Source organism: Colletotrichum fructicola (assembly GCF_000319635.2).
Source record: "Colletotrichum fructicola Nara gc5 chromosome Unknown KSG_Nara_v1_contig04, whole genome shotgun sequence".
NCBI lineage: Eukaryota > Fungi > Ascomycota > Sordariomycetes > Glomerellales > Glomerellaceae > Colletotrichum > Colletotrichum fructicola.
Window position 1 is genome coordinate 379,657 of NW_027094054.1, and position 26,557 is coordinate 406,213.

The window sequence follows — 26,557 nt, forward strand, 5'->3', positions numbered from 1 at the left end:
CCATGAGACATGAGGAACGGGATCATTGGATGATGAATTTGGATGGAAGACTTCGCGGTTTCGACCGACAAACACATTCAAGCTTGGATTGCTTGTAATCCGAGAAGATTCCGACTCTCCGGCGCCGTCGACGGACCCCGACTAGGAAGCCCAAAACAAGAGAATAATCGGCTGATGTGTTTTCGGCTCTAGCGAGCGCCACAGCCGCCAACAGATCACAGGATATTTCTTTTTCCTTTCCCAGCCTCATGTTCAATAGTAGCCACGAAGTACATGCCAAGGAATCTGGACTCCGTCGGAATGTTGAGGACCATTTAGTCACAACTCCTTGCGGCCTCCCCCACTGTTTCTCCATATTGACGCCATGCAAGATCAAACAAAGCTAGCCGCCGCCTGCCGGAGATCACTCCGCGAGGCCTATAACTGGCGCTCGAATAGCCGCAGGTCCACCAAATTCAGTGATGTCAGCAAGGTGCCGCAATGGCTGGAAGCCCCAATTGGCAAGGTACCCTTATCTGCCATCTAACCATCTCAACTCCCCCGGTCCGAGTCTTCGCAACCTCCCCGACGCTCCACCAGTCCGGATGATTCGATTGACAGTCCGCCTCCATCATCGCCACCCGTGACGATGAAGCCGCTCCGGCAGATACGCCCCCGCCCGAGGACGCCCGAGGACGCCGCGGCCGGCCCCCTGAATGCGAACCGGGTCGCCCGACGTTCGGCACGCCCGCGCAAAACCCCCAGCGCGTGCGATCCCTGTCGAAGGCGGAAGATCAAGGTGAGCTCTCACTCTATCAGCCCTGCGATACAAGTCGCTGACATCACGGCTAGTGCGATGGTGCCCTTCCGAGATGCCTCATGTGCGTCACGCGGCGCGAAGTCTGCGCATACACGTACAGCATCCGTCACACCGTGACTGTGGCCGAGGGTGAAGACGTTCCGCAGCACGGCTCTGTCAATGATGTACTCGAATCATTGAAGACAATGCCATACGGCGAGGCATTGGAGTTGCTACAGAAGCTACGGCAAGGGGCTGGAAACACGCCATCTCCGATCGCGCCACCGTCCGAGGTGCAATTGCTGAGAGGCATGCTTCCGCCGACGCCAAACATTCTTGAGTCTGAGTTGTCGATGCAGCATAACGTTGCATATCCAGCATTATCCCCGATTTCTTTCACTCCGGCGCTAGGAAACTTGCTCAGACCGTTGGCTGTGCGACAGTTTGGAAGGCAGGAGATGTAAGTGGTCCCCAATTTAGTGATTTTGACCACCCGGCACAATCAGGCGTCTCGTCCTCTTGTTGTCAAGCCTTCATCCGTAATTCGATAGCACAGCTTTGTGGGCAAAGACGCGCTAATAATCCTACCATAGATCACCGGCTAGGCAGGATCCTCTGATCAGGGATAGCGAAAGCAGCGTCTCGGGAGAGGAGATGTTTACTCCGGACTCAGCCCCCACAGAGTTTGGCGACGAGTATATATCGGAACCATTGTTTGATGAGCGGCTTGGAGGTGTCGATATTTCTTTCTGGACAGCAGTCTCAATACCAAACGATCTCGCAGTTCGCGTGTTATCTCATTATTTCGAAGTTGATCATCCTGTCTTTCCACTTTTCGACCAGGATCTGTTTCTGGATGATCTTGTGGGAAAGAGGACTCAACTTTGTTCGTCTTTCCTCGTCAACTCCTTGCTTTGTTGGGCATGCGTGAGTATCTAGTCTGTATTCCTAGATACAGATTCTGGTCAAATACTCACATCGGCTAGAAATCCTACACGCCCATCAGCCCCGACCCAGCAGAGTGGTCTCTCAGACTCTTCATACAAGCCCAAAAAGACCTCACCAGCCAACAATCACAGAACACATTGACAACAATTTCCGGGTTGCAGCTACTCGGTATTAGCGCCGTCACATACGGAAAGAACAATTTGAGTCTTCAGTTCACGCGAAGGGGCGTTGAGCTTGGAAGGTCAATGGGGTTGTTCGACGTCAAGGAAGAGAAGGATTCGGCCATGCAATGGTTGCAAGGCCATGATATTTGGACGCGGGCCGCATCATACACGGCTTGGGGGGTATTCAATTGGGTCTCGTTAGTAAGCCCCAGTCCTGCACCTGGTCATTATGAACCATTTGCTGACAATAACGGATCTGAATAGGCTGTTGTCTTTACATTATCACACATGCGAAATTGGAACGCCTCCCTTGCTTCCAAAACCACTGGCACTTCTCGCGGATGGACCGCTCGAGGGCATACCCAAAAACGCCGCCCACCCGCTAGAGGTATTCGACGCCTCCAGTATTTTATGGACCGTCTGCCAAGATATGCTGTGTAGTTATTATGGCACGAAAAAACAAGGACCAAAAGGACAACGCCAGCTGGACTTTGCGGAGGGTATCTATCTCAGACTTCTTCAATGGGCCAACAACTTGCCTCCTAATCTTGTGAGGAATCAGGACAGCAACCACGACGTTATGATGATGCAGTAGGTCTGACCAGCCAACACCAGTTAATCACTTGCTGAAAAATCTAGCATCTACTTCCACGCGATTGTGACGGACCTTTTCCGACCATTCTTGACACCGCCCACTTGCAATCTTCGACTCAATTTGTTTTCTAGCCAACACGCTACCCCCAAAGCGGTATATGCTGCTTCAGTAAATCAACTCAAACGACTTTGTCTCCTATTCCGGCTTCGCTACAAGAAAGCCAGGTTCTCGGGCTTATGGCAAACTGCCGTGATATACGTGGCAAACGCCATGATGCAAGAGGCGACCCAGTCAAATGTTCAACATGAGCGACCTGGAAGAGAATGGCGTTTCTATTTGGACCTATGTCTAGCAGGACTTACCGATCTTTGCGTGTCGTTCTCTACATCCGGTGCAATCTCCCGGGCGGTGGTGGGTATGGCGCTTCAAAACGGAACTTTGAAGTCAGCAGAAGCGAATCGCGTATTGGTCGAGTTAAAACGACTGGAGATGCCACACGAAGAGGCTCGATTAAGGTTGAATGGAAATACTGAAGCAACCTGGGTCATTGACCTCGATCTAGCTTTGACCGACATCGAGGCTGCGCGAGGCCAGAGCTTAGTCCGGCGGTTCGAAAAGATGATGCTTTCTAGCGAGGTTCCATACGATGATGCAGGACATACAATGGATCTCACAACCGAAGTGTCCAGCTAATGTTGGGAGTAGTTGACTGGCTGGACAAGGCAGGAAAAGGGGAAGAAAAGAAAAAGGAGAGATAGAAGGAGAGATAGAAAAACGTAAGAAAATGAAGAAGATAGAAACGCATAGAAAAAAGAAGAGGAAGAAAAGATCACGGCAAACCTCTCCTTAGCCGTACAAGGAGTTTGAGTGATATGATAATGCCTTAGAGACGCCGCGGTTCCGACAAGGCAGGCTAAAACGCGTCCGTCACGAGTGCTGGTGGAATGATGCCCGAAAACGAAGAGGGTCATATCATCGCCAAAGAAGCATTCCCTTCACATTGATTTCACAGTTTCATATTCGAGGGTATCACAAAACTAGCGCTGTGAGCAGTGATGTTGATAGGACGACAGGAATACGGATATCAACAAAAGTTCCGCAGTCCGGGCGGATGCTGAGCGGATGCTGAGCGGATGTTCAGCCCAACTAAAGCAGCTGATATGCTAGTAGTATCAACAACAAGAATGATAGTGATGGGAACAAAAGAGCCATAAGGCCGACTGTAACTAGTCCTCTGCCCATGCGGCGTAAGCAATCAACAGTGTCCCTTCCAAGTCCACTCTGACTCTTCCTCCAGAAGTTGCGTCTTCGGTCGCGACTTGACCGAAATCCAATCATCCTCCACGACGTACTCTTTACTCTGGCCTTCTTTTAAAAGAAAGTTGAATCGCACGTTTCGCTTGGGGAATTCGGTATTCGCAAAGTTGGCGCTGAAGTTCACAATGCGTTCTTTCTGAACTAATGCGGGATCGCCCTCCCCCATTTCACTAATATCATCATCGTCATCGAGCTTCATGTCATCCAAGTTGACGTGGTGTTCCAACTCCATGATTCTTCTTCCCAGCACAATGGTCACATCCTCGCTCCATATGTTGTCGTTGGGACGATGCAGTTTGTTCATGAGCTTCCATGCCGCCAACCTCAGCTCGAAGATGCGACACTTCATGACCACAAAAGCGAGCAAGGAAGTAAACCCCAGTTCAAGGGGGTGTCTCTCGGTACCGTATCCCGGTTTTCGCTTTCCGGATGAGGCTGTTGCTGCCGCCGCCGCGGGGACCGCAAGTTCGACTATCGTTCGGAACTTATCGATGTGTTCATCATAAGCGCGTTCGTTATTGGACCGAGAAGTTAGCAACATGACCTTGCCAACCGTCCACCGCATCTCCAATAACCTGCAGATATCCCTCTCTTCGTGGCCTGCCGGGACATAGATGTATCCCGTGAAGTGACGAAGCCCTTCTAACCAAGCGTCCATATCCTCTACAATGTCCTGCTGGGTCCACTCTGTTCCTGGATCGGGACCGTTTCGCCCGGGCTCCAGACGTGGCTCAGTCAAACACCGCGCGAATCGTACAACCCGTACCAGGACACAGACCAGCGATTGATGTGCTTCTGAGATGTTGCGAAAATTGTATTTCGTGGCCGGCGCGGGCTTGCCTAGGGTTGGGAAGGAATGAGGATCGGCGCCGTATAGATATGGGACAATGCTCAAATTCTGTATTGCCGGCTGGACGTGGTTCTTTATGAAATCCGATTCGCTGCGAACTTCGTTGAGGATATTTATCCCATGTCGGCAATGTTCAACTGCATCTTTGGAGTTCTTCCGGAGCAGCTCGACGCAGATGAACAGGACACAGACGAACAGTATCAAAGCCCGGTCTGTCGTTGTTCGTAACAGTCTTATAGCCTCGTTGTAATGCCACACAGCGAATGCGCTACTCTGATCATCTGCGCCACAGGCAATGTCGAGGCGAGAGCGCTTGGTAAAGGTCTCGTATAATGAGCTAACGGCCATCATGGCATGCTTCGCCACGGGTTCTTGGTTCGCAACCTGGGGAACGATGGTGATCCAGAAGTGCTTATTCAGTGACCCTCCAAGGGCCGGTGCGGCTACACGTTGAAAGAACGATATGGCACGTTTCTCGGCCGTCGTACCATTTGTCAGTGCCGACTGTCCCAAGGCAACATCCGAGATGTTCCCTTGTAGGAGCTCATCCCAAGAGTACGTCCCCTTGGGAGGCGACGTGTAGCCGTCACATTTCCGCCCTGTCGTCAAGCACCGGTTACAGAAAGGGCGGCTCTCGTCGCATTTTATTCTCCGTATTCTGATAAGATAGAGTTTAGACGTTGTCCTAGGATGCGGTGCCGAGTACGACGGCGACTTACTTGCATGTTATGCAACCCGTTTTCACCTTCTGGATACCGGTTCGAGGCATGAATCACTTGCGTCGTTCTGGGCCGGCAGAAACAAGAACTCATTTAGCGTGCTTGTCGAATCTCGTATTCGGCTTCGGACGATCTCGAGAGACTAAGATCAATATGATCGACGGCATGTGTCAAGGCCAGATCTGTGGGGACACGCCCTTAAGTACCGGCGGGCAGAATTGACACGACGCTCAGACGAACGTGACAGATGATCCAGGTTTGCGTCAAAATTCAAGCTTGTTCCGATTCGAGCACGTCCATGCTGAGACTTGAGTTTTCGCGACATCAGATGCCGCGGGGCGTTTCCGATCAGGCCAATCACGATGCGCAGACGGCACTTCCCAGCCTTGAGCTGACGGTTCGTTGCCGTTATCCGTCCGCATTTGTGGGTGTCTCCGTCAAACAGGAGTGGCTGTCTTGCAGTTGGAGGTTTGATGACAACTCAAATGTTTCCTGGGGTAGACGGGCCGTCTTCCCGAAGCTGAAAAGTCTTCCAAGGTGGCCTCTCTTCTGGCAAATTCTTCTCCCTGGTGACATGGTGCAGGAGAGCTGTTTGCATTATATCTGTCATCACAATTTTCATCATATCGTTTCTCGAATGGTGCTCTCATGCACCCTTTCAGCCGTCTTTTTCGTCATTGTTCGTGACACCGAGAAAAGCATCAAGACTATATGTGTCTGGCAAAGTCCCAGCATTATGTTTAAAGCACCTCCCGTGGGGTTTGAACATGGGATCCGAGAGTGATGGATGAGTTTTCTTAAATTACAGTACATTTCCATGCTTGCAATAATGATGCCTATCGAACAAGTTGCCAGCTCAACCCAATGGTTCAACAACGTCATCCTCCGCAATTTGATACCCTCCGTCAACCTGCGCTAATTCTTGCGACAATCAAACTCTCTCGAATGGCTCTCCAAATACCTTCTGCCACAAGTGCTTCCGTCCTTCATCAAATTCAATGCCAGACAACCTGTCTTTGAAAAGGAGAAATCTCCAGGTGGACTTGAATCTGTTCGAACCTTTCAGCTTCTGAACAGCGTCTCGGAGGTCACCGGTGCCTGGAAGCATTCTGAGGTACATGATGGCACTAACGTCCATCCCCACATCCAAGTCTGACTGGACTATGGCACGGTGGCCTTCGACCGGGGTGCCAGGGTAGTCGATGTCCAAGAGCATGCAACAGGGCTTCATGATGTGTTTAACGAAAGCGGGTTCTCCTTGCTGGTCGCCGTTGCCGAATTCTTAGGTCCTGTTCATGGCGGTCTCCGCTGATTGACCCATCTCTTGGATCAGCGCCGCAATGCTCGTCTTGGTGGGAGCCTCCTCAAAGGGGTCAATCGCGTTTTTGAAAGGGCGGAGGCAACGTGGAACGCCGCTATCACCTTCCAGATCGGCAAGAAGGCGATGCAAAAGACTTTTGTCCTTTTCGGTCAGAAGGTTGGCCTGCACAGCAGCGTCAGCGGCAACCATCTGATCAATGCTGATGTCAGAGTGCAAACCTCTGGCACACTTGATCTCCTCCTGCATACCTTCCCAGACCAAACCGCTGTCACCTAGACACACATTTGGGCTGATGAGTCCCTTGTTCTGGGCGACTCGGAACTGAACGACGAGCTTCTGTGAGAACTCCGCAATAGGCTCTTTTGGTATCATGGTCGACGGTGGCTGCTGGGTTTGTCCAGATGGTTCAGGTCCCGCTCCGCGAAGGGGTTGAGGTTGCGGCAGGACGCTATATTTGGGTGGATCGACATCAAACCAGGGCATTTGAACTGTGAGTTTTGGTGAAATCCAGAGTTGTGGACATTTGTCATCGCTGTAGCGCCTCAAGGCAGACATTTTCAAGTACTTTCGACCCTTGTATTTCTTGGTCACGGCACCGTCGGATAGAACATGGGAAGGCACCCATCTTTTGTGGGCAAGAATATTTCGCGTTACAAGCCCATGTCCTTTTATCTTGTTGTTTCGGTAGTCGGGAAGACTGAGTGTGTAGACGTCCGGAAGCATAAGGGAAGCCGTCGTTTCTTCGGATCTTGGTGCGATATGGCCGTAGTGATTTGGCATGGTCAGAAGAGATCCCTCGAATGAGGGAGGAACAATCTCCAACCAGTCTTCCTCTTGCAGATGTAAGTCACCGACAATTTGGAGAATTTTGCTCTGATTGATATCGGTCTTTGCAATGTAGAAGGCGTCTTCGTCGTGGTCCGCATCTGCCGCGTACAAGCTGTGTGTGTACCTGAAGATATGGACATAAGCTGCAAGACCATGTTCCTCGTGAAAACGAAAGAAATGGGGAGCGTAAAGAAGGAGTACAGCAAGAGTTGGTCTTGGGACCGGCCTTCTACCTTCTCCATTGCTGTCCACTGTGCACCGTTCGGGTTGGTATCCTGGTGTCGACGCCAGACGACACCACACGATGGCCATTGATATAGCGAATGACAGATCCACCACGTCTCTGGCGTACTTGGCCAAGAAAGAAGCAACTTCGTTACCGAGAGCATCGGAAATTGACTTGCCGGCAATTTTGCGCATCATCATGCGAAAGCCCTGCCAGTTCTGATGGCGGGTGTTTGGTAGCGAAGTATAGCTGGGACGCTCATTGTAATCATCGATTAAAACAGAACAGGCTCGTCCTTTTTCAACGTTGTCGGATTGCTGAAGTTTGTACTCCGAATATTCGGTCTGGGAGACGTCTCGAGTCCAAGTATTTGAGACGCCATACATGTGCTCCTTAAAAAACCTCATTTGCGGCCACGTCGCAAGGCGGAACCACAAAGGACCCTGCCTTCTTCGACCGTCCGAGTGCATATTCTGACTTGCTGAAAGAGTTGCTAGTGTCTCTGAATCTGCCACGGCAAAGAAATACTGGGCAAAACTCCGTGCCTTCAATACCGACGTAATACGCGTGTGTAGTGTGACATGGCGAGTTTTGTGTTCCTTCAAGAGAAGCAACATATCGTCGGCACCCTCTGTTGAGAACCTGTAAAACCACGACCTCGTCTAGGTTGTGAAGAGCCTCAACCTTCTCGCCCTGTTGTCTGGCTGGCTGAACAGAGTACAATCGATTGTTATGCAGCCATTTTGATGTCGTGATCTGGACCTTGTTTGGCAAGTTGGAGGTGATTCGTCGGCGTTTGCGCCTTTCGGCATCAGCAGAGCTGCTTGCGCTTGTGTCGGCCATGCTTCAGGGTGATTGGGATTGATGTAAGAATGATGTGGTGGTGGCCCAGCTGAAGGGGAGACGGAGTGAGTCTGTTGTCAATCCATCAGCAAACAGATTGTCCAAGTGGAAAGCCTTTGTGACGCACCTTTTAAGGTCCTCAGATGAGGGGCAACTGATGCGGACGCGAGTCTCCGAGAATCATCCAAAGAGACGAAAAAGGCGTGAGGCGGGCGCGCGAGGACTCGCGTCACAGCAATTTTGTGCAGACAGAAGAAGCGTCGAGTACTGAAGCAGATCGGAAAGCTTTTTGCGGGACGCTGCAGAACGAAGTCGAGATCCAAGATGAGACTCGAGCAAAATTCCTGCGACTCGGGATCTGTGGCGAGAAGGTGACGATGAGGTACTTGGCGAAGAGACGAACGGGGCCAAGTTGGGTGAAAAGGAAGGCGCAGCCGGTCTCTCAAGTGACGACTGCGTGCGGTGAAAGATGCCGGTCACAAAATTGGCGAGGAGCGAAAAAGTCAGGAGAGCTGGTGGAAGTTGAGATGGTGAGAGGGGCGGGCGAAAATTTCGAAGCCGAGGTGAGGTGGTGGTCGCTTGGTCTTTCTTGAGGGACAGGAGCGAGGTAGGAGAGACAGTTCCAAGGCAGCAGCCTGGCTGACTGCAGAAGTAGAAAGAAGATGGCCCCGTCTTGTACGGTGACGCAAGCAAGAAAGAAAAATCGAGGCAGAGGTGTGTTGCGAAGTGTGAGACTCGAGGGTGAAATCAGGGAAGGTAGCCAGCTGAGAATGGTCGTGGGCAAGAAATTTGTCGAGGAAGCACGGGAAGGAGCAAAGGGCAGTCGTTGGGGACGGAAATTGGTTCATGTCTGCAGAACAATCGGCTTTCACGGAAAATGTTTGAAAAGCAGGGTTTCAAATACAACGATGCTAGCATTCAAACACAAGGGTATCTGTCTAAACACGAAGTTCTCGACCTCTTGTCCGCCAATCCTACATGCGTCAAGCCCACGATGTCGAGTCCCAAAGAAGCACATCTCAATCCTGCTGTCCCCTCTCTCAAACTAGAAGAAGTCCCCCAACCTGAAATCATCTTCATTCGTCTGCGTAGGGCTTCCCAAACACCTTTGTCCACCACTTCTCCCGCTCCTGGGAGGCAAAATCAATTCCCTTGAGTCGGTCCTGCAGTAGACAGAACCGCCAAATGTAGAGGAACGCTTTCGAACACTGCAGCTTCTCAGTAGCGTGGCCGAGTTGGACAAGGTTGACTGGCGCACTTTCGTAGATCGCCCGTAGCTTGATGATTGCACATACGAGCGACTCATCGAGCTTGCCGAGCTCATCGATGGCGACGAACAGCGTCCCCGGCCACTTGAGACCGAGGAGCTCGTAACATGGCTTGAGGATCTGCTCCACGAAACCGTTCTCCTCTTGTTTCCCCCCTCTGCCGTACTCGTTGATCTTCTCTAGCTCCTCGTTGAGCGGCTTGAGGCCCATGTCGATGTGGTCGATCACGGTCTTCTTCGACAGGATCTCGTTATCCACGTCGATGTATCTGAAGATGCGAGATAGCGGATGTACATTTTTGTCGTCTGCCAAGTCTTCTTTGATCAGCCTCCGGAGTATCCGTCGGTCTTTGTCGCTGATGACACCCTCGACGGCAACGGCTTCGTGCGCCGGCCTTGGAAGGATGTTGAGATCGTCGAGTTCTTGCTCTTCGACACTGTCTCTGATAAAATGTATTTCTCGCGCGTGGTCGGCGGCTGGGTTGTTCTCGCTCTGAGCAGCTGCTGGGTCTCGGTCGCCCTCTCCCTGATGTAGCTCCAGCCCGCCAGGTTGTGCGACCTGAGCCCCTCCGCCCTCCTCCTCTCTCTGCTCGACGGCATTGCTGCCATTCTCTATGTCTTCGGCGGGGTTGGCGTTGGACTTCTCGACCCGATCCTTTGGTTGCACATCATTCTTCGCGGCTTTCAGAAGCTCGTTGTTTAGATGTTCGACGTTCACGCAATCCTTCCAGGGACGTCTGATGGTGGACTTTGGCGCCGTCCAGAGATGCTCCAGCTCCCAATCATCTTTAGTCGGGTCAAGCGCAGCTTCAGGTAGATAAGGCGTAACGAACCCTACCCCAAGGTACACCACAAGACCTGACGGCGGGATGTCAGGCGAGACGTCCCGGTGCAGGTTTCGGTATGCCGAGACGGAAGTAACCCGGTCTGGGACCCAGTCCTGGTGAACGTGGACCCCTCGCGAGATCCACCGTTTACCGTGGTCTGCGTGTCCAGGAGGAAAACCGTGGCAGGACTCGTTGAGATAGTTCGGGAATCCCAAGGTGTGGATGTCGTCGAGTAGAAGGGCCGCAGTGGTCTCGTCGCTTTGGGGGACTCGAGGTCCATGAGAGGCTGGCATGGGTAGCAGGGAGCCGGGCCACGAAGGCGGAACGATCTCGATCCAGTCATCGTCTTGGAGAGCCATCTCCCAGACCAAAGTCTTCACCAGCTCTTCGTTGATGTCGTTCTTGTCGATGTCGAAAACCTCTTTCGTGAGCTTCCTATCCCGACTGTACATTTCATGCGCGTATCTGAAGATATGTATGTATGCAGGAAGTCGGCAATACTCGTGAAGACGGAAAAAGTGAGGCGCATACAAAATCAAGGACGCAAGAGACGGCACGGGCACCTTCTTCAACAGTCGTCGGTTTCGATCATAGCCCTGGTATGCTGCCAATTCTGCACCGTGATCCGGACCAGTAACTAAGCACGCCCAAACGATGCACATTGACACGGCCAAGTTCAGTGTGACGAAATCATATCCGTAACGTGCGAGAAAAGAAAAGACAACTTCGCCCAGTTGCTTAGGAACCTGCTTGCCGCCTATCTTTGGCATCATCATTCGAAAGTACGCCCAGCTCTCGGGCTTCATGTCTTCGATGAAAGCGTAGTCCAACAACAGGTTGTCATCGTTGAATGAAGTCGGACAGGGATGGCCTGCTTGGAATGCTTCGAGTTGCCTTTGATGGAATTGGTTGATCTGATTGGCCCTTCCTTTGCCCATCTTCTGATAATCGCCAGTGTCGGTCCTCTGTATGCCGGCGCAGTGTGCTTTCACTTCTGACAACGCTTGGTACCGGAGAAGACTCATCGGTGGGATGATTTGGAATGCCGTTTTCGTACCCCCGGCAATTTTGTAGTTGCCAGAGTGGAAAGTGTTGCTCATGTCTTGTCTGTGAGCCTTTTTTGAGTGAGGTTTGGCGCGCATGAAAACTGGCCCGATGCTGAAGCTGTCGATTCCTGTGTAGAAGCAGTTGCCTCTGAGTTTGTGCGACGAGTCGTATAGCACGCGAGCTCTGTTTGTCAGGGAAAGCGTGACGAAATCGTCCGCTTCGTTGAGTGCCCAGACTCGAAAGACGTGACCATCACCCCTTGGCGGCAAGCCCTCGTAAAAAGAATCATTGTATTTGTCGTCATACCAACACTGGGAAGCTAGGCTCACTTCCTCTGGCAGGTGGATGTTGGCGCGTTGCTCTTCGGGTACTTGCGACTCAGCCGAAGGGTTTGCGGGCACGCTCGGCGGTGCTCGTCTATTGCGCCTGCCACCACCTGGCGTAGCAGATGACATGTCGAAGGTTTGATGACTCGAGAGTAGGAAGAACTGCTTAGAGTTGGTCGCTGAGCGTTGACCTTACACGTCAGTTCATGCAGGATCGGAAAATGATTTGTGATACGCACTTCAGTAAGCTAATGGAGAAATCTGTTTCGACGTGAGAGGGAAGCAGCGAGCAAGTGGCTCATGATATGGTTGACAGGAAAAGAAGTAGGAACGGTGGACAAGCTTTGCGAATTTGAAGTCCAAAAATGTAGCCTCGTTGAGGTGCTGATGCAGAGTATCGAGAAATCGAGGCAAATACTCTTGGCGAAAAAGTTGCGACGGTGTTGTGTTCGACCTGCGAGGGTGGATCGCGCGACGTGAAGGAGGAGGGAAGCGAATGGGGCCAATGGGACGATGATCAAGGGAGAAACTGAGCGTCGTCAGAGGGAGAAGAAAGAGATCTTGGGCGCGGGGGAAAAATGAAGCAGAAAGGTGATTGTGAAGGAGAATAAGGGTGTGTTGGCGAACACACACCTCGACCTAAAATATTCAGAATATTCGGTGTGCAATGGGGGTAGATCGAAGGAGACCTCGAATCTCCCGGACAGAGGTGGTTCAATGCCTTATCTAATCAGAGAGAGAGAGAGGGAGAAGGTGAGAAGCGAGCTCAGAATACCTTACTGAGGAAGGTAGGACCAAGGAGGCCATCGGTACGAAGACGGGGTGGTCGTCTTTCACAGATTAGCTCTGACATCTTCTTTTTAACCATACCAAAGCTCTCTTGAATGAATAATCCGATTCAATTGATGGATATTCAACATACTGCAGCCACCCCAAACACCCACGACGTCACTGATGCCATCGCGAACACCATCACCACCCAACCCAACCTCAGAACTTGCACATCGCCCTCCAAACCGCAAACCCAGCACAAGCAATCCCACTGCCCAAATGCACCCACCTCTTCCCCTGCAGCTCCTTCCCGCCCATGCTCCTTACAACCCACCAGTCCACCATGCCCACCAGCGCCGTCGTCGCCCACAGCATCGTCACCGCGTCCTCATTCCCGCTGCCCTCCTGGTACGTCTCGAGCAGGATAAACAACAGGCCCGTCGCGAGGTCGCGGCCGGCTTTCGCGTAGCTGAACGGCTCCGCCGGCTGGTCGGGGGACAGCGGCCGCGCGATGCCAAAGGCGTCGTAGACGGCGAGCGGCTTGACGAAGCCGAGGAGCCCGACGAACGTTAGCCCGGTGCCGAGGATGTAGTTTGGGAGCGGGGAGAAGGGGGAGATCATCGTGTTGGCTTTCTCTTTTTGTCGGCAAGTTCTGTGGTGATGGGTCTCTGGTTCAGTTTCAGACGTTTGGGAGGGCCGCTGGGCTTTCTAGCTCTGGGACTGGTTCTGGGAATAACTGAGAATAATTGGAAACACAGCTCCTGTTCACCATGATGAGAAAGAGGAGACATGCTTTTAAGTACGCCATCATCCGAACCCTTGGGGTTAGAAAACGGTCACACGTCCGCGCCCGGGTTGCCCGCACGGCGGACTCGAGCTCTTACCTCAAGCATGTTTGATGCGGCACTCCGATGCGAGCGCGGGGATGAGGAGGTTCGAGCTTTGCTATCATACCTCAGCCAATATCATCAAGCGCTCCCAATACCATGCTCAACAACAGCTTGGAGCGTGAAGTTTGAGCAGGTTGCATCGGCTCAGACGAACGAGCGCCTAAAGCTTCCCCCATCTTCCACAGCTAAAAGACGCGCTGTGTTCGGGAACCGGCACTGTCGCCGTCATCCGAAGATTTACACTCAACCGCAAGTAAAAGCTTCATGCGACAGCTCACCACTCACCAGCTTTGAATTAAACATCTTGTCGAGGTCAAAATCGGCCGCAAATCAGGAGTTCTCATCCGCAGCACACCCCTGAGATCTTATCTTAGCTCTGCAGGCAGCACCCTTTAGCGGGCGAGCTAAACCGCAAAGAACCAGGATGCCGATCCTCCAAAACATACAACTTTCCCATCCCCCAAGTCGCCACCGCCGGATCCTTCTCGTGATGGCTTCTCCTTTTCGCGTCCCGCCAAGAGAGCAAATGTCGCTCGTCCCCTCGCTTCGTCGTCCGTAACCCTCGGCCATCGCCATTCATTCGTTAAAAGCCGGCGAGTCGCACGTCTTTCGTTACCGCGAGAAAAATGCTCGGCGTCGCGATCCTCGCCATCGCCGGCGTGGCCAGCGCAGCCAACGTCACCGTCCCCTCTACAATATCCGCGGGCGTCGAGACGCAAATCACAATCGGCTTCGACTCCTGGAAGCAGCCCTTCGTCTACGAGACGGCCCCCGACTCCGTGTGGAACGACCCTGTCGCCGTGTGCAGGAACCCCGCGGACGAGCAGGTCGGCTGCGGCCACGATGCGCTTTACGAGCATTACCAGCTGTACCTCTACAACAACGAGTGGATGCAATTCTGTGAGTCGCGAGCGTTCGTACACCTACTATCCTTACCAGCTAACATTTGCTGTTCGCAGGCTACCTCAGCGACTTCATCCCCGTCGGAACCACGAACCCCAAGATCACGATCCCCAAAGACCTGGGGCCGAGCGAAAAGTACCAGATCATGATTGCAGAGTTCAACGGCTCGCGACCCGTGACAAACTTCTACGGCGTCAACACGTCCAACGCCTTCACCCTCAAAGACACGGACATCAACGCGTGGACGACGTGGGAGTACTACGGCGGCTACGTCAAGCCGTGGTCCTCCCTGCCCTGCTCGTCGTATGCCTGCTTCCGCACCTGCGGGCTCAAGTTCTCCGACGGCAAGGGCAACAAGCGAGCCGGCACCGCCGCCGCGCTCTACGACTGCTTCAACGAGTGCCCCGGCATCCGCGCGGATTGGAACGATCACGATAACCCGTGGGAATGGTATAAAGCGTTCGACGGGCACGATTGGTCGGGCGCGACGACGGCTGTGACGACGAGCACGCCGAGCGCGATCAGCACGTCGGGGTGGGGATACCAGACGGCGGATGTGCGGGAGACGACGTTGTACGGCACACCGACCGCCGGGCCGACGTATGCGATGCGGACGAGCGTGAGGGCCACAGCGATGACGACGGCGGCGGCTTCGAGGGGGAAGCGCAAGGCGCAGCCGGTTCAGGCCGGCGGAGGCATCTTCGGGACAGTAATCATTTGCTTGGGGCTCTTCGCTGTGGGGACATTGGTTGGGTGGATCTGGCCCGATGAATTGAGATCGTCTTGGTAGTCCGCCGCGTCTTCAGATATCCACCAGAAAGTAGTCAGCAAACTCTCGAATTAGCATCATACCTCTTGATAATAACGTGCTGCGGTGCGGCGTCTGTCGGGGTCTTGCGATGAAGCTCAGAGACCGAGCGGATCTCATTAGCTAAGAGCTAGATAACACCGCCTGCACCCCGCACGACCTCAACGCATCAGCTGGCATCCCCAGGAACGCCCGGTCGCGCTTTGTTGCGGGGGCCGGATGAGACCGACGTGTCGTGGGCGGTAATTCTCGGCCCAGTGGACTGACAGGGAGCGAAAGGGAGCCATTGGTGTTTGTTGTGTTGACATGGAGTCGTTTTGGGGACTGCTGAGTGATGACAGACGAAAGCGTCTTGCAGGCAACAGACGGGACGCCGTCAGAACAAGATGGCAACCCTGAGTTGCTTAAAGCTCGTCTCTGCAGCCACGATTGATCTTGCACGACACCCGCTGCTTATCTGTCTTGTCTCCCTCCGTCTGCGGGCGACGGCCACCACCTGCAATGAGCCGATCCCAAGCGCCCTATGAAACCCGTCCCTGAACCGATTGCGGGGTTGGCCTGCCGCAGGGCGCGATGCTCCCTATCCAACCTGGGGTACAAGCTTAGGCCGGTGGCCGGTCTGTGAAATCATCCTAGTCGGAGCTATAAGTTGTCTTTGTCGCCCGTCACGAGGAACGTGAACCTAATTTGACTTCAGTCATCTCATCAAATCCAAAAGATATCTTGCTTCTCCTTTCTTGTGTCAACCTTCTTCAGTCAAGGCACGTCATCGCCATCACACCCTCCATCGAGCGGAGCTGGAGCCGGAGCCAACGTGCCCCCAACTCGCCAAGCCTGTTGAGGTGGTTGATAACACTCTCAAGTAACACCCACTGTGATTTGATACCCCGCCCTCCCCTCCTTCGTTGCCTATTGCCGCGCTTCACCATGCCCTTCAGACATTTGCCGGTGCCCATGGCACGCTGCCTGCGCGGCGTCGGGCCTGCAGGTGGGAGAGCAGGGGGAATAGCCCGGCTGATGCACACGCTGGGTGCCGGCCCAGCCGTTGTCGGCCATGGTCGTCAACTTGCCGGTTTCTCATCCGCTGCCCCACTGAACCGAGGCGGGGGATCAACATCATCGGCCTTTGATACTCGTATAAGACCCGCGCCCCGGCCCGCCATCGAGGATGAGTTCAAGGCCACCATCGAGCAAGCCAGGAATCTTTCTTCACAATCGACCGAAATGTACACCGCGTCATTTGCATTTTTCGAGGCGTTATGGGACGCCGGCGTCACCCACTGCTTCGTGAACCTGGGTTCTGACCACCCCAGTATCATTGAAGCCATGGTTAAGGGTCAGAGGGAGAGGAAAGGCAACTTTCCCAGAATCATCACATGCCCCAATGAAGTAAATCTCCTTGTTCTTGCGTTGAAGCGGCTGTACTGACAATGGCCAGATGGTGGCCATGTCGATGGCTGACGGCTATGCCCGTCTCACTGGAAAGCCGCAATGTGTCATCGTCCACGTTGATGTTGGAACTCAGGGTCTCGGCGCTGCGGTGCACAACTCTTCGTGCGGTCGCGCGCCGGTCCTCGTGTTTGCCGGTCTGTCTCCGTTCACGCTGGAAGGCGAACTAAGAGGCAGCCGCACCGAGTACATCCACTGGATCCAAGACGTCCCGGATCAGAAGCAAATCGTGTCGCAGTACACCCGCTACTCGGGTGAGCTCAAGACAGGTACTAATGTCAAGCAAATGGTCAATCGCGCCTTGCAGTTTGCGAGGTCAGATCCTCAAGGCCCAGTTTACCTCTGTGGTGCCAGAGAAGTCATGGAGGCGGAGATTGAGCCGTACAGCATCAACCAGGATGAGTGGGATCCCGTCGAGCTTGGCGGGCTGCCCAAGAATGCCGTGAACAAAATATCCGAGGCGCTGGCTGGCGCCAAGGAGCCCCTGATTATCACTGGCTACGGCGGAAGAAAGCACGAGTTCCCCGCTGCGCTTGTCGAGCTCGCCAATACCGTCAAGGGTTTGCGTGTTGTCGACACTGGCGGCAGTGACATGTGCTTCCCGGCTGACCATCCCGGTTGGCTGGGTCTTCGCTTCGGCATTGACGAGGCAGTCAAGACTGCTGATGTCATTGTTGTGCTCGACTGTGATGTGCCCTGGATCAACACGCTCTGCCACCCAACCAAGGAGGCCAAGGTCTTCCACATCGATGTCGACCCTTTGAAGCAGCAGATGCCTGTCTTTTACATCAAGGCCACATCGAGATACCGTGCCGATAGCCTGATGTCTGTGGAGCAGATCACCGCCCACCTCAAGTCCGAGTACGCGGCTCAAATTGAATCTGATGAGGCGAAGCAACTGGAAGCCAAGCGAAGCGAGTCGTACAAGGCTCTTCTGGCAAAGATTGAGGAGAAGACAAAGCCTCAATCGAATGGCGAGTTTGGCACCGGACATTTGTCCCGGACTCTGAGGAAGCTCTGCCCCGAGGACACCATCTGGGCCATCGAGGCTGTGACGAACACGATATTTGTTCACGACAACCTGCAACCAACGCTGCCTGGATCGTGGATCAACTGCGGTGGCGGTGGCCTCGGATGGTCTGGTGGTGGCGCGCTTGGTATCAAGCTCGCCACAGATTATGAGAACGGCGGCAACAACAAGGGCAAGTTTGTGGTTCAGATTGTTGGAGATGGCACCTTCCTGTTCTCGGTGCCGGGCAGTGTGTACTGGATTGCGAAGCGGTACAACATCCCCATTTTGACCATCGTTTTGAACAACAAGGGTAAGTTTGAGACATTGTCGAGTTGATGATCCCGGCTAACATGAGTAGGATGGAACGCTCCCCGTCGTTCTCTGCTGCTGGTTCACCCTGACGGCGAGGGCTCCAGGGCTTCAAATGAGGAGATTAACATCTCGTTCGATCCCTCACCAGACTATGCAGGCATCGCCAAGGCGGCAGCAGGCGGTGATATCTTCACTGCGCGGGTGGACAACTCGGCAGATCTCGAGGGAGTGCTCCAGAAGGCGATCGACAACGTAAAGGGCGGACAATCAGCCGTTTTGGATATCAAGGTACAAACGGGATGCTGAGATGACGAAAGCTAGAGCTGGTTGAGGCTCAAGTCACGGCGAGCCGCACGGTGTGTTGGGGTGCCATGGCCTGATGCGGTTGTTCAAGCGAGCCGAGGAAGATCTGATGACTCGCTGTGCCACACATGTTCATGTAGAAAGCGCAGTAGACGGAGACGTAGATGGATATATGTAGGCAAAACCCGGCCGAGTAGAGTCACCGGATGTTGATAGGATGCGGTGCCATGTGTAATCGTGTAAGACAGTGCATGGGTGACCCTGGCCTCAAGCTGGTGCCGAGCGAATCGGCCTCGTACGCCGGTGGTTCGCCAGTGGTGCGGCAGCGCAGGCCGTCGTGTGTTTCTCTAGCTTCCACGGCGACGGGAAATTGATTTTAGCGGCGCGCGGATATTACGAGGCGGGAAGGCGGCCTCTTTCGGCATGGCGAGCAAGAAACGGGCGTTTTTCTGTTGGTTCATCTGGCGGCGTGGCTGAGTTTTTTCTTTGCCCGACAAGAGTACCTTACCCAGCGGGTAGATCTCGCCGAAGAGCCGGCAACGAGAGGCATGCGAGGTGGTGTCCTGGCTGACTCGATGATGTCGAGAGTGGAGATGGTTGACGGACGGCGCGGCGCATCGAAGTGGTGTGGTGAAGGGCGATAATCTGGCAACGGTTGGCGCCGTTGAAAGCATCGTGGGTAGGTGGTCCACGGCAGCAGTGGCATTTGAGTCTGTACTGGCGCGTGGACATGCAGAAAAGTAAAAATACACAAAATGGCGATGGGCAAACGGCAAGAACAAAGCAGCAAGGCTAGGACGGGTATTGGTTGGGATAGGCAGGATGGCTGGAGCTTCCTGCATCAAAAGTGGTCAGTTGACAATGAAAAAAAAAAAAGGAAAGACCCTTAAACCCCACCATGGCGAGTGCAAGGCGGCAGGCGCACCCCTCCACCACCGGCTGACGATGACCTCTTGCCTGCTGCTTCGGTGCTTCCTCCAACGGAACGCGGCGGTGGGGGCATGCACTGGCCAGGAAGGAGTCTGTGCCACAAATTGGACCCCTGCTGCAAGTGCAACCACTAGATGGAAAGTCCGCTGAGGGGAAGGCGCAAACACTGAAGTGCACTACTGGGTAGACAGTAAGGTAGGTGGAGAGTGAAAAGGGCAGTTGCAATCGGCCCTTGAAGACCTCCAATCCTGGCTGCTCGTAAGGAGGAACCCCTCACAAGCAGGGCATGGCCGGTATTGTCTGCGCTTACAGGTAATAGGTGTACATTGGATTGGGCGTCAGCGCTGGCCCAAAGCTACGATTGCAGCCGCCTGCCCGAGGCGCGTGTGCAAACCAAAAGTGGATGGCAGGTGCATTGCAGTTGCCTTCCTTTGGTCCTTCCTGTCGCAACGTTCCGTAATTATTAGGTGTAAGTCATCCGAACATTGGTACCTAGGGAAGGAGAGGACCGAGGTGAGGGAAACCGCGGCCTAACTCGGAGGAGGGTCACCACGACCCCAGGAAAGAGTGAAGGGCAAGAGAGACTGGACCTGGGCCAGAACTTCCTCCAAAAAGAAGGAAGGCAAGAACACTGTGAAGGGTCCTGCCCCTCCGTGCCTTCCCACTCCTGCTTGACATCCAGTCAGTGGTGTCTGCCTGCAGTTCACAGTGTTGCGCACTTGCAGCCCGCAGCCCCTCCGAGTCCAGGCCTCTCTCCACCTGGCTCCTCGCCTCTTCGAGTCCCGTGTCCACATCTAGCCCAGGACCCCTCACGGAGCAGTGAAGGCTCCTCTTACACGGAAATTTCTCCAAAAATCTGCCACGATATTAACCCTCCCCCTCTCCCGTCCCGTGTAATTGCGGCATTCTTCTACCACCTTTGACCGCCGGGAGTCCGGTGTCAGCCAACACCCGTCAAAGTCGCCGCTCGTTATCTGTACCTCCAGCACAGAAAACGCATTAATACACACAGCATATTGCCAGGTTCGCCACTCGGGAGCCGGCGCTGCGGTTCCTGCATATTCCCCTCAGCTGTTCGGCCAGTTCGAGACCTGCCTCCAATCCGTGGGACGGCCATCAACTGATTCCACCGAACCGCACGAATACGCACCGCCAATCCCTTTTCGACATCTCCTTTCCGTCCAACAAACCACCAGCCTCCTTTCAGGCGCGCTCCCGGTTGACTTGCCATCGTCGTCTGCCCGTACGACAATCCCGACGTCAACGCCGACTCCGATCCCGACTCCCCTGCATCGCGCTCCCGTCCGCCTCTCGCTTGCAACCTAGGCATCTCCAGTAACAGGAACACCAGTTTGCCGCGCCGGCCACGTCCGCTGCATCGTATTGCGCCAGCTGCACGCACATCAGGCAACGCCACTGGAGCTGCGCTGTTCTGCTCTAAGGTAGCCTCCAGTCCTTGCAGCTGCTGCCCCTCTGCATCCCTCGCCTCTATCTCACCAAGTCTCCAATCGCCTATCCGTTCCTCGTTCCCGAGCTGCGCGCTGCTGCCCATTCTTTGCCAATTATTACAGCACCTTGCAGCTGCCCGACTTGAGACGATCGCCGATCCCTCCACCTTGACGGGGATGCCGTGCCCTCTGCTGTTTCTTCGCCTGCTGCATGCCTGCAATTCCCCGCACTAGCTTCGAGATCAGCAGAAAGATTGCGCGCTGTCACTGCCAGCGCCGCCAGTAATTTGACCGACAAGGTCGAGACCACCACCACCAAACCACACACACCACCAAACGACGTCGCCCCAGACAAGACAAGACAGCAACAGCACCAGATTGCCAGCCGAATCTCTTGCATCAGACACCCAGGCCGGACTGCATTCTCAGCCGCCAGACTTCGTCATACTATCCCACTGCCTCGAAATCCCTCGAAATCCCCCCCCCCCCCCTCCCCCCTGGACTACAACAGCCCAGAGCATTATTGCCCTACCTCCGTCGCCTTTATCTTCCGCAAGCGAACGGCCACAAATCCATTTTTAATCGAACCACGACCGGCCGCCCAGGTCCAGCCGTTTCTTTACCCCCAGGAAAACTAATTAGCCTGTCCCAGAACGGCCCTGAGGGTACGCCTCCGATCAGCCCAGCCGAGGGTCACCTGCAACATCAACCGCGAATTCTCCCGACCCCCGCCAAGTCGACTAAGACCGAGGGACGACCGCGATTCTACGAGAACAGGACTCGAGACCATGATCTTTGTGGCAAACAGTCCCAGAAACCACGAACCACACAGCCCTCCTTGGGCTTGAACTTCGCGACATTTCCTCCCTTCAAAGAATCAGATGCTTGCTGTTGCTCGCGCAGAGTCCGCTGAGACCTCCTTCCCCCATACCCTTGCGACGTCATTAGCGCCTTCTTCAGGACCCTGGTGCCCTCCCGAGGAGCATCACCGAACCACGACAGGAATGACACCCAAGCCAGAGGACGGCGCTCCTCTGCAGCCCACCGAATCGAACTCGAGCGAGGTCCCCGAGCTACCACCACCGCCCAACCCGTCGCTGGACCCGAGGCTGAGCATTACCGATGCCGAAAGCCCCCCCAACGCACCCGAGAATGACGACGTCTTCAAACTGTCACCGCGAGCGGCCATGAGGCTCCTTAGCGGTGGCATCGAGGCTCTTGTTCGCATCACGGGCGATATCCCACCCACACCTCCGCCAACGAGTCCGACGCTACCTAACATGCGGGGAATGACGGCCGAGAAGGAGCTGATACGAACCAACTCGGAGAAGAACCTGGCGAGGATGCGCCAAGAAGCCGAGGCGGCCATGGCTGCTGCTCAATCGTCCCCTCGACGTCCGACGTTGTCTTCGCACACAAGTGGCTCCAGCGGGTCAGTCTCGCAGTTGATAGACGGCGTCCATCTTAGGCAGACGCAGACGCCGACACCGCCGCCGCCATCGAGACCTCCCGAACCGTATATTATTATCGGCGAAAACTCGCAGCCAATCAATCTTCAGCACAGCGCTATCACGCGCAAGTTTTACTCCAAGAAGCCGCCGCCGATCAGTATCGAGGAGTACCTCACGCGCATTCACAGATTCTGCCCCATGAGCACAGCCGTATACCTCGCAACGAGCTTGTACATCCACCGTCTGGCAGTCGAGGAACGCACAATTCCTGTGACAAGACGCAATGCCCACAGATTGGTGCTGGCCGGGTTAAGAGTGGCAATGAAGGCGCTGGAGGACCTCAGCTACCCGCACAGTAAGATGGCCAAAGTTGGTGGTGTCAGCGAATTGGAGTTGGCAAGACTGGAGATCAGCTTCTGCTTCCTCGCAAACTTCGAGCTGGTGGCGCGAGAGGACACATTGAAGAAGCACTGGGAGGTGCTCAAGACGGAGCAATCGATCAAGATCCTGCAACCGACGCCGACTCTGTCGCTGAACCGCAAACCCAGAGACAAGACGTTCGCTGGAAAAGAAAATGAATGGAAGTGAGGTGACAAGTAATAGGGGCGAAGACCCCGTTGTTTTAGCAGCGTATTTGTGGCATTTCCAAGGCATGAGAGCATGATCAAATTGCATTGCGGCGGTGTACTCTGGTTACGATACATGCCACCCATTTTCTGGCACTTGCGTTGGGTTGGGCGACTTCCGCCAAGCATTAATGGGCGGGTTCATCTGCTAGAAATGCATCTATCTCGTGAATCCATGATACCCGGCGTCGGTGTTGGAGAGTCACGAACGTGGTTTCAATCTGCCGCTTAGAATTTGTCTCGGGGAAGGAATTAATTACCTTGTGATTATGAGACATTGGTCCTTTGTTTACCTCTTCGAGTATAGTTTTCATCCAAACATTCCACGTTACTTGGCCTTGCAGAGAGCTAAGATGCGATGACATGTGCGCCTTGAGAGGAAACAGCGATATCAGATTAGAAGGTAGCTCGCCTTATCGATAAAGTTGTGTCCCTCGCCTTATCCGCAAGGTCTTATCGAGTCAATTGTTCATCTTGGCAGGGGCGCCTGGTGTTGTCACTGGTTCAATTGCCTGTGGCAGTCAAGGTTGCCAGTGGAAACGATCGGACCCACTCTTTCGCGTGGCCTCAGTCGCCAATTCATCTGGTCTGTGCATGAGGTTCCTTAGCGGAGGGGGAAGCTGCAGTTCAGGCCGTGCAGGCGCAGCTTCCTTGGCCGAAGCTTCAGTGCAGCAGCAGCAGCAGCAGCTTGCCCCAAACCGAAACCTGGAACAGCACTCGGCGGGCTTGTGTGTTTTCTTTCGGCCGATTTGCGACCTTCAACTTTCCATCACCCGTTTCCGGCCCACCGACATCTCGAACTTGACGTTTCCCACGCTCCTTTTCGCATTTCCTTTGCTCGCTCGTTTTAGCGACTGTATAAGCGACAAATCGACCAACCTTTGACTCGACGATCCTCATTCGAGAGAACGGCCGCATCGAATCATCCGATCAAACAAAACCTACACCACCCGAACACACCGCGCGATCGCGAACCGCGGCAATGGCTGACGACTTCAACAACGACGTCGAGGTCGTCGAGGAGGCCTCCACCAACCCCGGCGCCGATGTCGAGATGGCCGAGGGCACTGAGGCCGGCGACAACGCCCAGGAACTTCCCTTCGCCGAGGGCGGCGAGAGCGACCCCGTCGAGCCGCGCACCACCTTCGCCAGCTACCTTGCCAGCCCTGTCGTGACCATTCTCGTCGGTTCGAGCGAGACCGAGGCCATCCTCACGGCTCACCAGGCCCTTCTCGTCCAGAGCCCGTTCTTCAAGGAGACATGCGCGCAATTCAGCGACGACGGCAGCGTGAGTGTATTCGAACGCGCCGCCTTGACTCCTTACTGACATGACACGCCATAGCCACGACAGGTTGAGCTTGTCGGCGAGGAGCTCGACTCCGTCGGCTGCTTCCTCGAGTATCTCTACACCGGCGAGTACTTCCCCCGCAAGGTCGCCGGCTCGCGCACCCTGGAACCCGACCCATCAACACCCGATGTCGACTCCGACGGCACCCAACTGTTGAAGCACGCGCGCGTCTATACTCTGGCGGAGAAGTTTGGCATGCCCGGCCTACGTTCGCTCGCCAGCTCCAAGATTCACTGCGTCAACTCCACCGCCAAGGGCGAGATTGCCTACGCCCGCTATGTCTACGCCTACACCAGCAAGGACGACACCACCATCCGCGCCCCCGTCGCAAGCTTCTGGGCTACGCGCTCGCACACCCTCCGCGCCGAGGCCGAGGAGGAGTTCCGCTCTCTCTGCTTGGAGTACCCCCAGTTCGGATACGACGTGCTCAGTATGTCTTTCCCGCAAGTTGTGACCGGATTGCTGCTAACACTTCACAGCTCGCGTCCTCGACGAGAAGCTCAAGCGGGAGCGCAACGAGAAGCTTCACCCTTCTTCCTCAACGCCAGGAAGCACTCGCAAGCGTGCGCGCCACAGCCAGATCTAAAAGGTGTTTGCAATCGGCGATTGAGGGGTTCAATGCATGGTATTCGCGACTCTGGATGGGGAATTTTCCAGCGACACATTTTGGGCGTTTGTTGACACTGCTGCCATACCCGCGTTTGTTTTGATGGAGCAAACATGCGAATATCCAATAACAGAACTCGCGTGCTTTTGACCTTTTCAAGGCAGTGTACTGTATAATACTTGCCGTTTGGGAACAAAAGATGGTGATTGGGACAGCGTTGGGCCGTTTGGCTGCGATTTTGCTGGGGGAGCATTGTGCACCTGTACACTACATAACTGCGAAGTAATTCATCAATCACAAGAGAGCGTTTCCTTCTGTCAGTCACCCAGGAGCTTACCTCGGAATGCACCGTCAACACGAAATGCGGAGTCGGATGGCAGGGAACCCTTGGCGCCCTTGGCACAACCTCCAACCAGCCGGCCCGCGGATAGATTCTCCGCACATTCGGAGGAGGATGCTCCATTGATCTATCTGAAGCGCGCGCGGGATGTCGGCACAATGTCCAATGTGAACATGGCCTGCCGAGCAGGATATTTGAATCTAACGGTCCCCTCATTCTCAACGACGTGGGGTTTGCCCACCGTTCTGGGGACTGCTCGCTGGGCCAATTGCTCACACTCACTTACACCACCATGACCGGCCTCATCACCAAACTCCTCGGCCTCTCCGCCTACACTGGCCTAGTCGCAATCACCCTTCCACACCTCCAAACGCTCAACCTGCCATCACCATCTCTCAAAGTCCTCACCGACGTCCTGCCCTTCCTCCAAGCCGCCTCAAACTCCTCCACACCCGCCGCCGAGCCCTTCCAGTGCCTCCCGCAGAACTACACCACCCAGATCGTCTCCATCGACCCCCTCGTAATCTACATCCACAACTTCCTCTCCGAGTCCGACATCCCCGCCCTCCTCGCCGCCGGCGAACCCGCCTTCAAGCCCTCATACGTCTACAAGGACGGCCGCCGCCAGGGCACGCCCGACCGCACGTCCTCATCCGCGGGGCTGCCGCTCGACGACGCGGCGGTGCGGTGCGTGCTCGCGCGCGCGGAGCGCTTCATGGGGACGACGCTCGCGCCGGGGAGGGACGAGATGGGCCCGCCGCAGCTGGTGCGGTATACCGCGGGGCAGCGGTTCAACGTGCACCACGACTGGTACGACACCTTCCAGCCGGACCGCGCTGGCGGCAGGGATAGGAGGTGGAACCGGGTCGCGAGCTTCTTTGCGATTTTGGAGGATGAGTGCGTGGGCGGGGAGACGTGGTTTCCGAAGGTTGAGGCGGTGGCGCCGCAGGATAAGGCGAAGGATGGACCGTGGAGGAGGTTGGAGAAGGGCGGGCTGGCGTTCAAGCCGGTGAGGGGGAATGCGGTGTTTTGGGTGAATTTGCATGCGAATGGGACGGGGGACGAGAGGGTTGTGCATGCGGGCTTGCCGTTGGCGGAGGGGCTGAAGACGGCGATGAATATTTGGCCAAAGAGGTATATTGGGCCGGAGGCGTGGGGGGTGATGGAGAAGGAGATTGTTGTGGATGAGGCGGAAACTGACCCGGTTTGAAGAGGATTCATGGATGTGTGTGTAAGTCGTGGTGGTGAGTAGGATCCAGTCAGCATTGTTGTCGCCTTTGCTACGATCTTCCTTGTCGTCAAG

At 54.8% G+C, this 26,557-nt stretch overlaps 10 protein-coding genes across 10 annotated transcripts; 6 read left to right on the forward strand and 4 right to left on the reverse strand.

Moving 5' to 3' along the window:
- Positions 1-628: 628 nt before the first annotated feature.
- CGGC5_v006862 (Nitrogen assimilation transcription factor nit-4) lies at positions 629-3,178 on the forward strand (the record flags this gene model as incomplete). Its single annotated transcript, XM_032019742.1, has 6 exons — positions 629-778; positions 832-1,238; positions 1,372-1,705; positions 1,765-2,087; positions 2,155-2,481; positions 2,530-3,178. 6 exons carry the CDS (start codon positions 629-631, stop codon positions 3,176-3,178), a joined length of 2,190 nt encoding a protein of 729 aa, XP_031883031.1.
- A 562-nt stretch (positions 3,179-3,740) lies between these two features.
- Positions 3,741-5,000, reverse strand: atnN-20 (Aspercryptin biosynthesis cluster-specific transcription regulator atnN; the record flags this gene model as incomplete). The annotated part of the gene is made up of 1 exon (XM_032019743.1): positions 3,741-5,000. One exon carries the CDS (start codon positions 4,998-5,000, stop codon positions 3,741-3,743), a length of 1,260 nt encoding a protein of 419 aa, XP_031883001.1.
- A 1,653-nt stretch (positions 5,001-6,653) lies between these two features.
- CGGC5_v006864 (uncharacterized protein) lies at positions 6,654-7,943 on the reverse strand (the record flags this gene model as incomplete). Its single annotated transcript, XM_032019744.1, has 1 exon — positions 6,654-7,943. The coding sequence occupies one exon, from the start codon at positions 7,941-7,943 to the stop codon at positions 6,654-6,656; it is 1,290 nt and encodes a 429-aa protein (XP_031883030.1).
- A 1,722-nt stretch (positions 7,944-9,665) lies between these two features.
- Positions 9,666-12,185, reverse strand: CGGC5_v006865 (uncharacterized protein; the record flags this gene model as incomplete). Its single annotated transcript, XM_032019745.1, has 1 exon — positions 9,666-12,185. The coding sequence occupies one exon, from the start codon at positions 12,183-12,185 to the stop codon at positions 9,666-9,668; it is 2,520 nt and encodes an 839-aa protein (XP_031883029.1).
- Positions 12,186-13,046: 861 nt separating this feature from the next.
- Positions 13,047-13,448, reverse strand: CGGC5_v006866 (uncharacterized protein; the record flags this gene model as incomplete). Its single annotated transcript, XM_032019746.1, has 1 exon — positions 13,047-13,448. One exon carries the CDS (start codon positions 13,446-13,448, stop codon positions 13,047-13,049), a length of 402 nt encoding a protein of 133 aa, XP_031883028.1.
- Positions 13,449-14,343: 895 nt separating this feature from the next.
- CGGC5_v006867 (uncharacterized protein) lies at positions 14,344-15,410 on the forward strand (the record flags this gene model as incomplete). Its single annotated transcript, XM_032019747.1, has 2 exons — positions 14,344-14,617; positions 14,677-15,410. 2 exons carry the CDS (start codon positions 14,344-14,346, stop codon positions 15,408-15,410), a joined length of 1,008 nt encoding a protein of 335 aa, XP_031883027.1.
- Positions 15,411-16,355: 945 nt separating this feature from the next.
- On the forward strand, positions 16,356-18,507 carry mdlC-2 (Benzoylformate decarboxylase; the record flags this gene model as incomplete). The annotated part of the gene is made up of 3 exons (XM_032019749.1): positions 16,356-16,817; positions 16,867-18,199; positions 18,248-18,507. The coding sequence occupies 3 exons, from the start codon at positions 16,356-16,358 to the stop codon at positions 18,505-18,507; spliced, it is 2,055 nt and encodes a 684-aa protein (XP_031882981.1).
- A 3,256-nt stretch (positions 18,508-21,763) lies between these two features.
- PCL7 (PHO85 cyclin-7) lies at positions 21,764-22,921 on the forward strand (the record flags this gene model as incomplete). Its single annotated transcript, XM_032019750.2, has 1 exon — positions 21,764-22,921. The coding sequence occupies one exon, from the start codon at positions 21,764-21,766 to the stop codon at positions 22,919-22,921; it is 1,158 nt and encodes a 385-aa protein (XP_031883002.2).
- Positions 22,922-23,941: 1,020 nt separating this feature from the next.
- Positions 23,942-24,893, forward strand: CGGC5_v006870 (uncharacterized protein; the record flags this gene model as incomplete). Its single annotated transcript, XM_032019751.1, has 3 exons — positions 23,942-24,247; positions 24,302-24,737; positions 24,787-24,893. 3 exons carry the CDS (start codon positions 23,942-23,944, stop codon positions 24,891-24,893), a joined length of 849 nt encoding a protein of 282 aa, XP_031883168.1.
- A 653-nt stretch (positions 24,894-25,546) lies between these two features.
- Positions 25,547-26,464, forward strand: P4H6 (putative prolyl 4-hydroxylase 6; the record flags this gene model as incomplete). Its single annotated transcript, XM_032019752.1, has 1 exon — positions 25,547-26,464. One exon carries the CDS (start codon positions 25,547-25,549, stop codon positions 26,462-26,464), a length of 918 nt encoding a protein of 305 aa, XP_031883169.1.
- Positions 26,465-26,557: the final 93 nt, after the last annotated feature.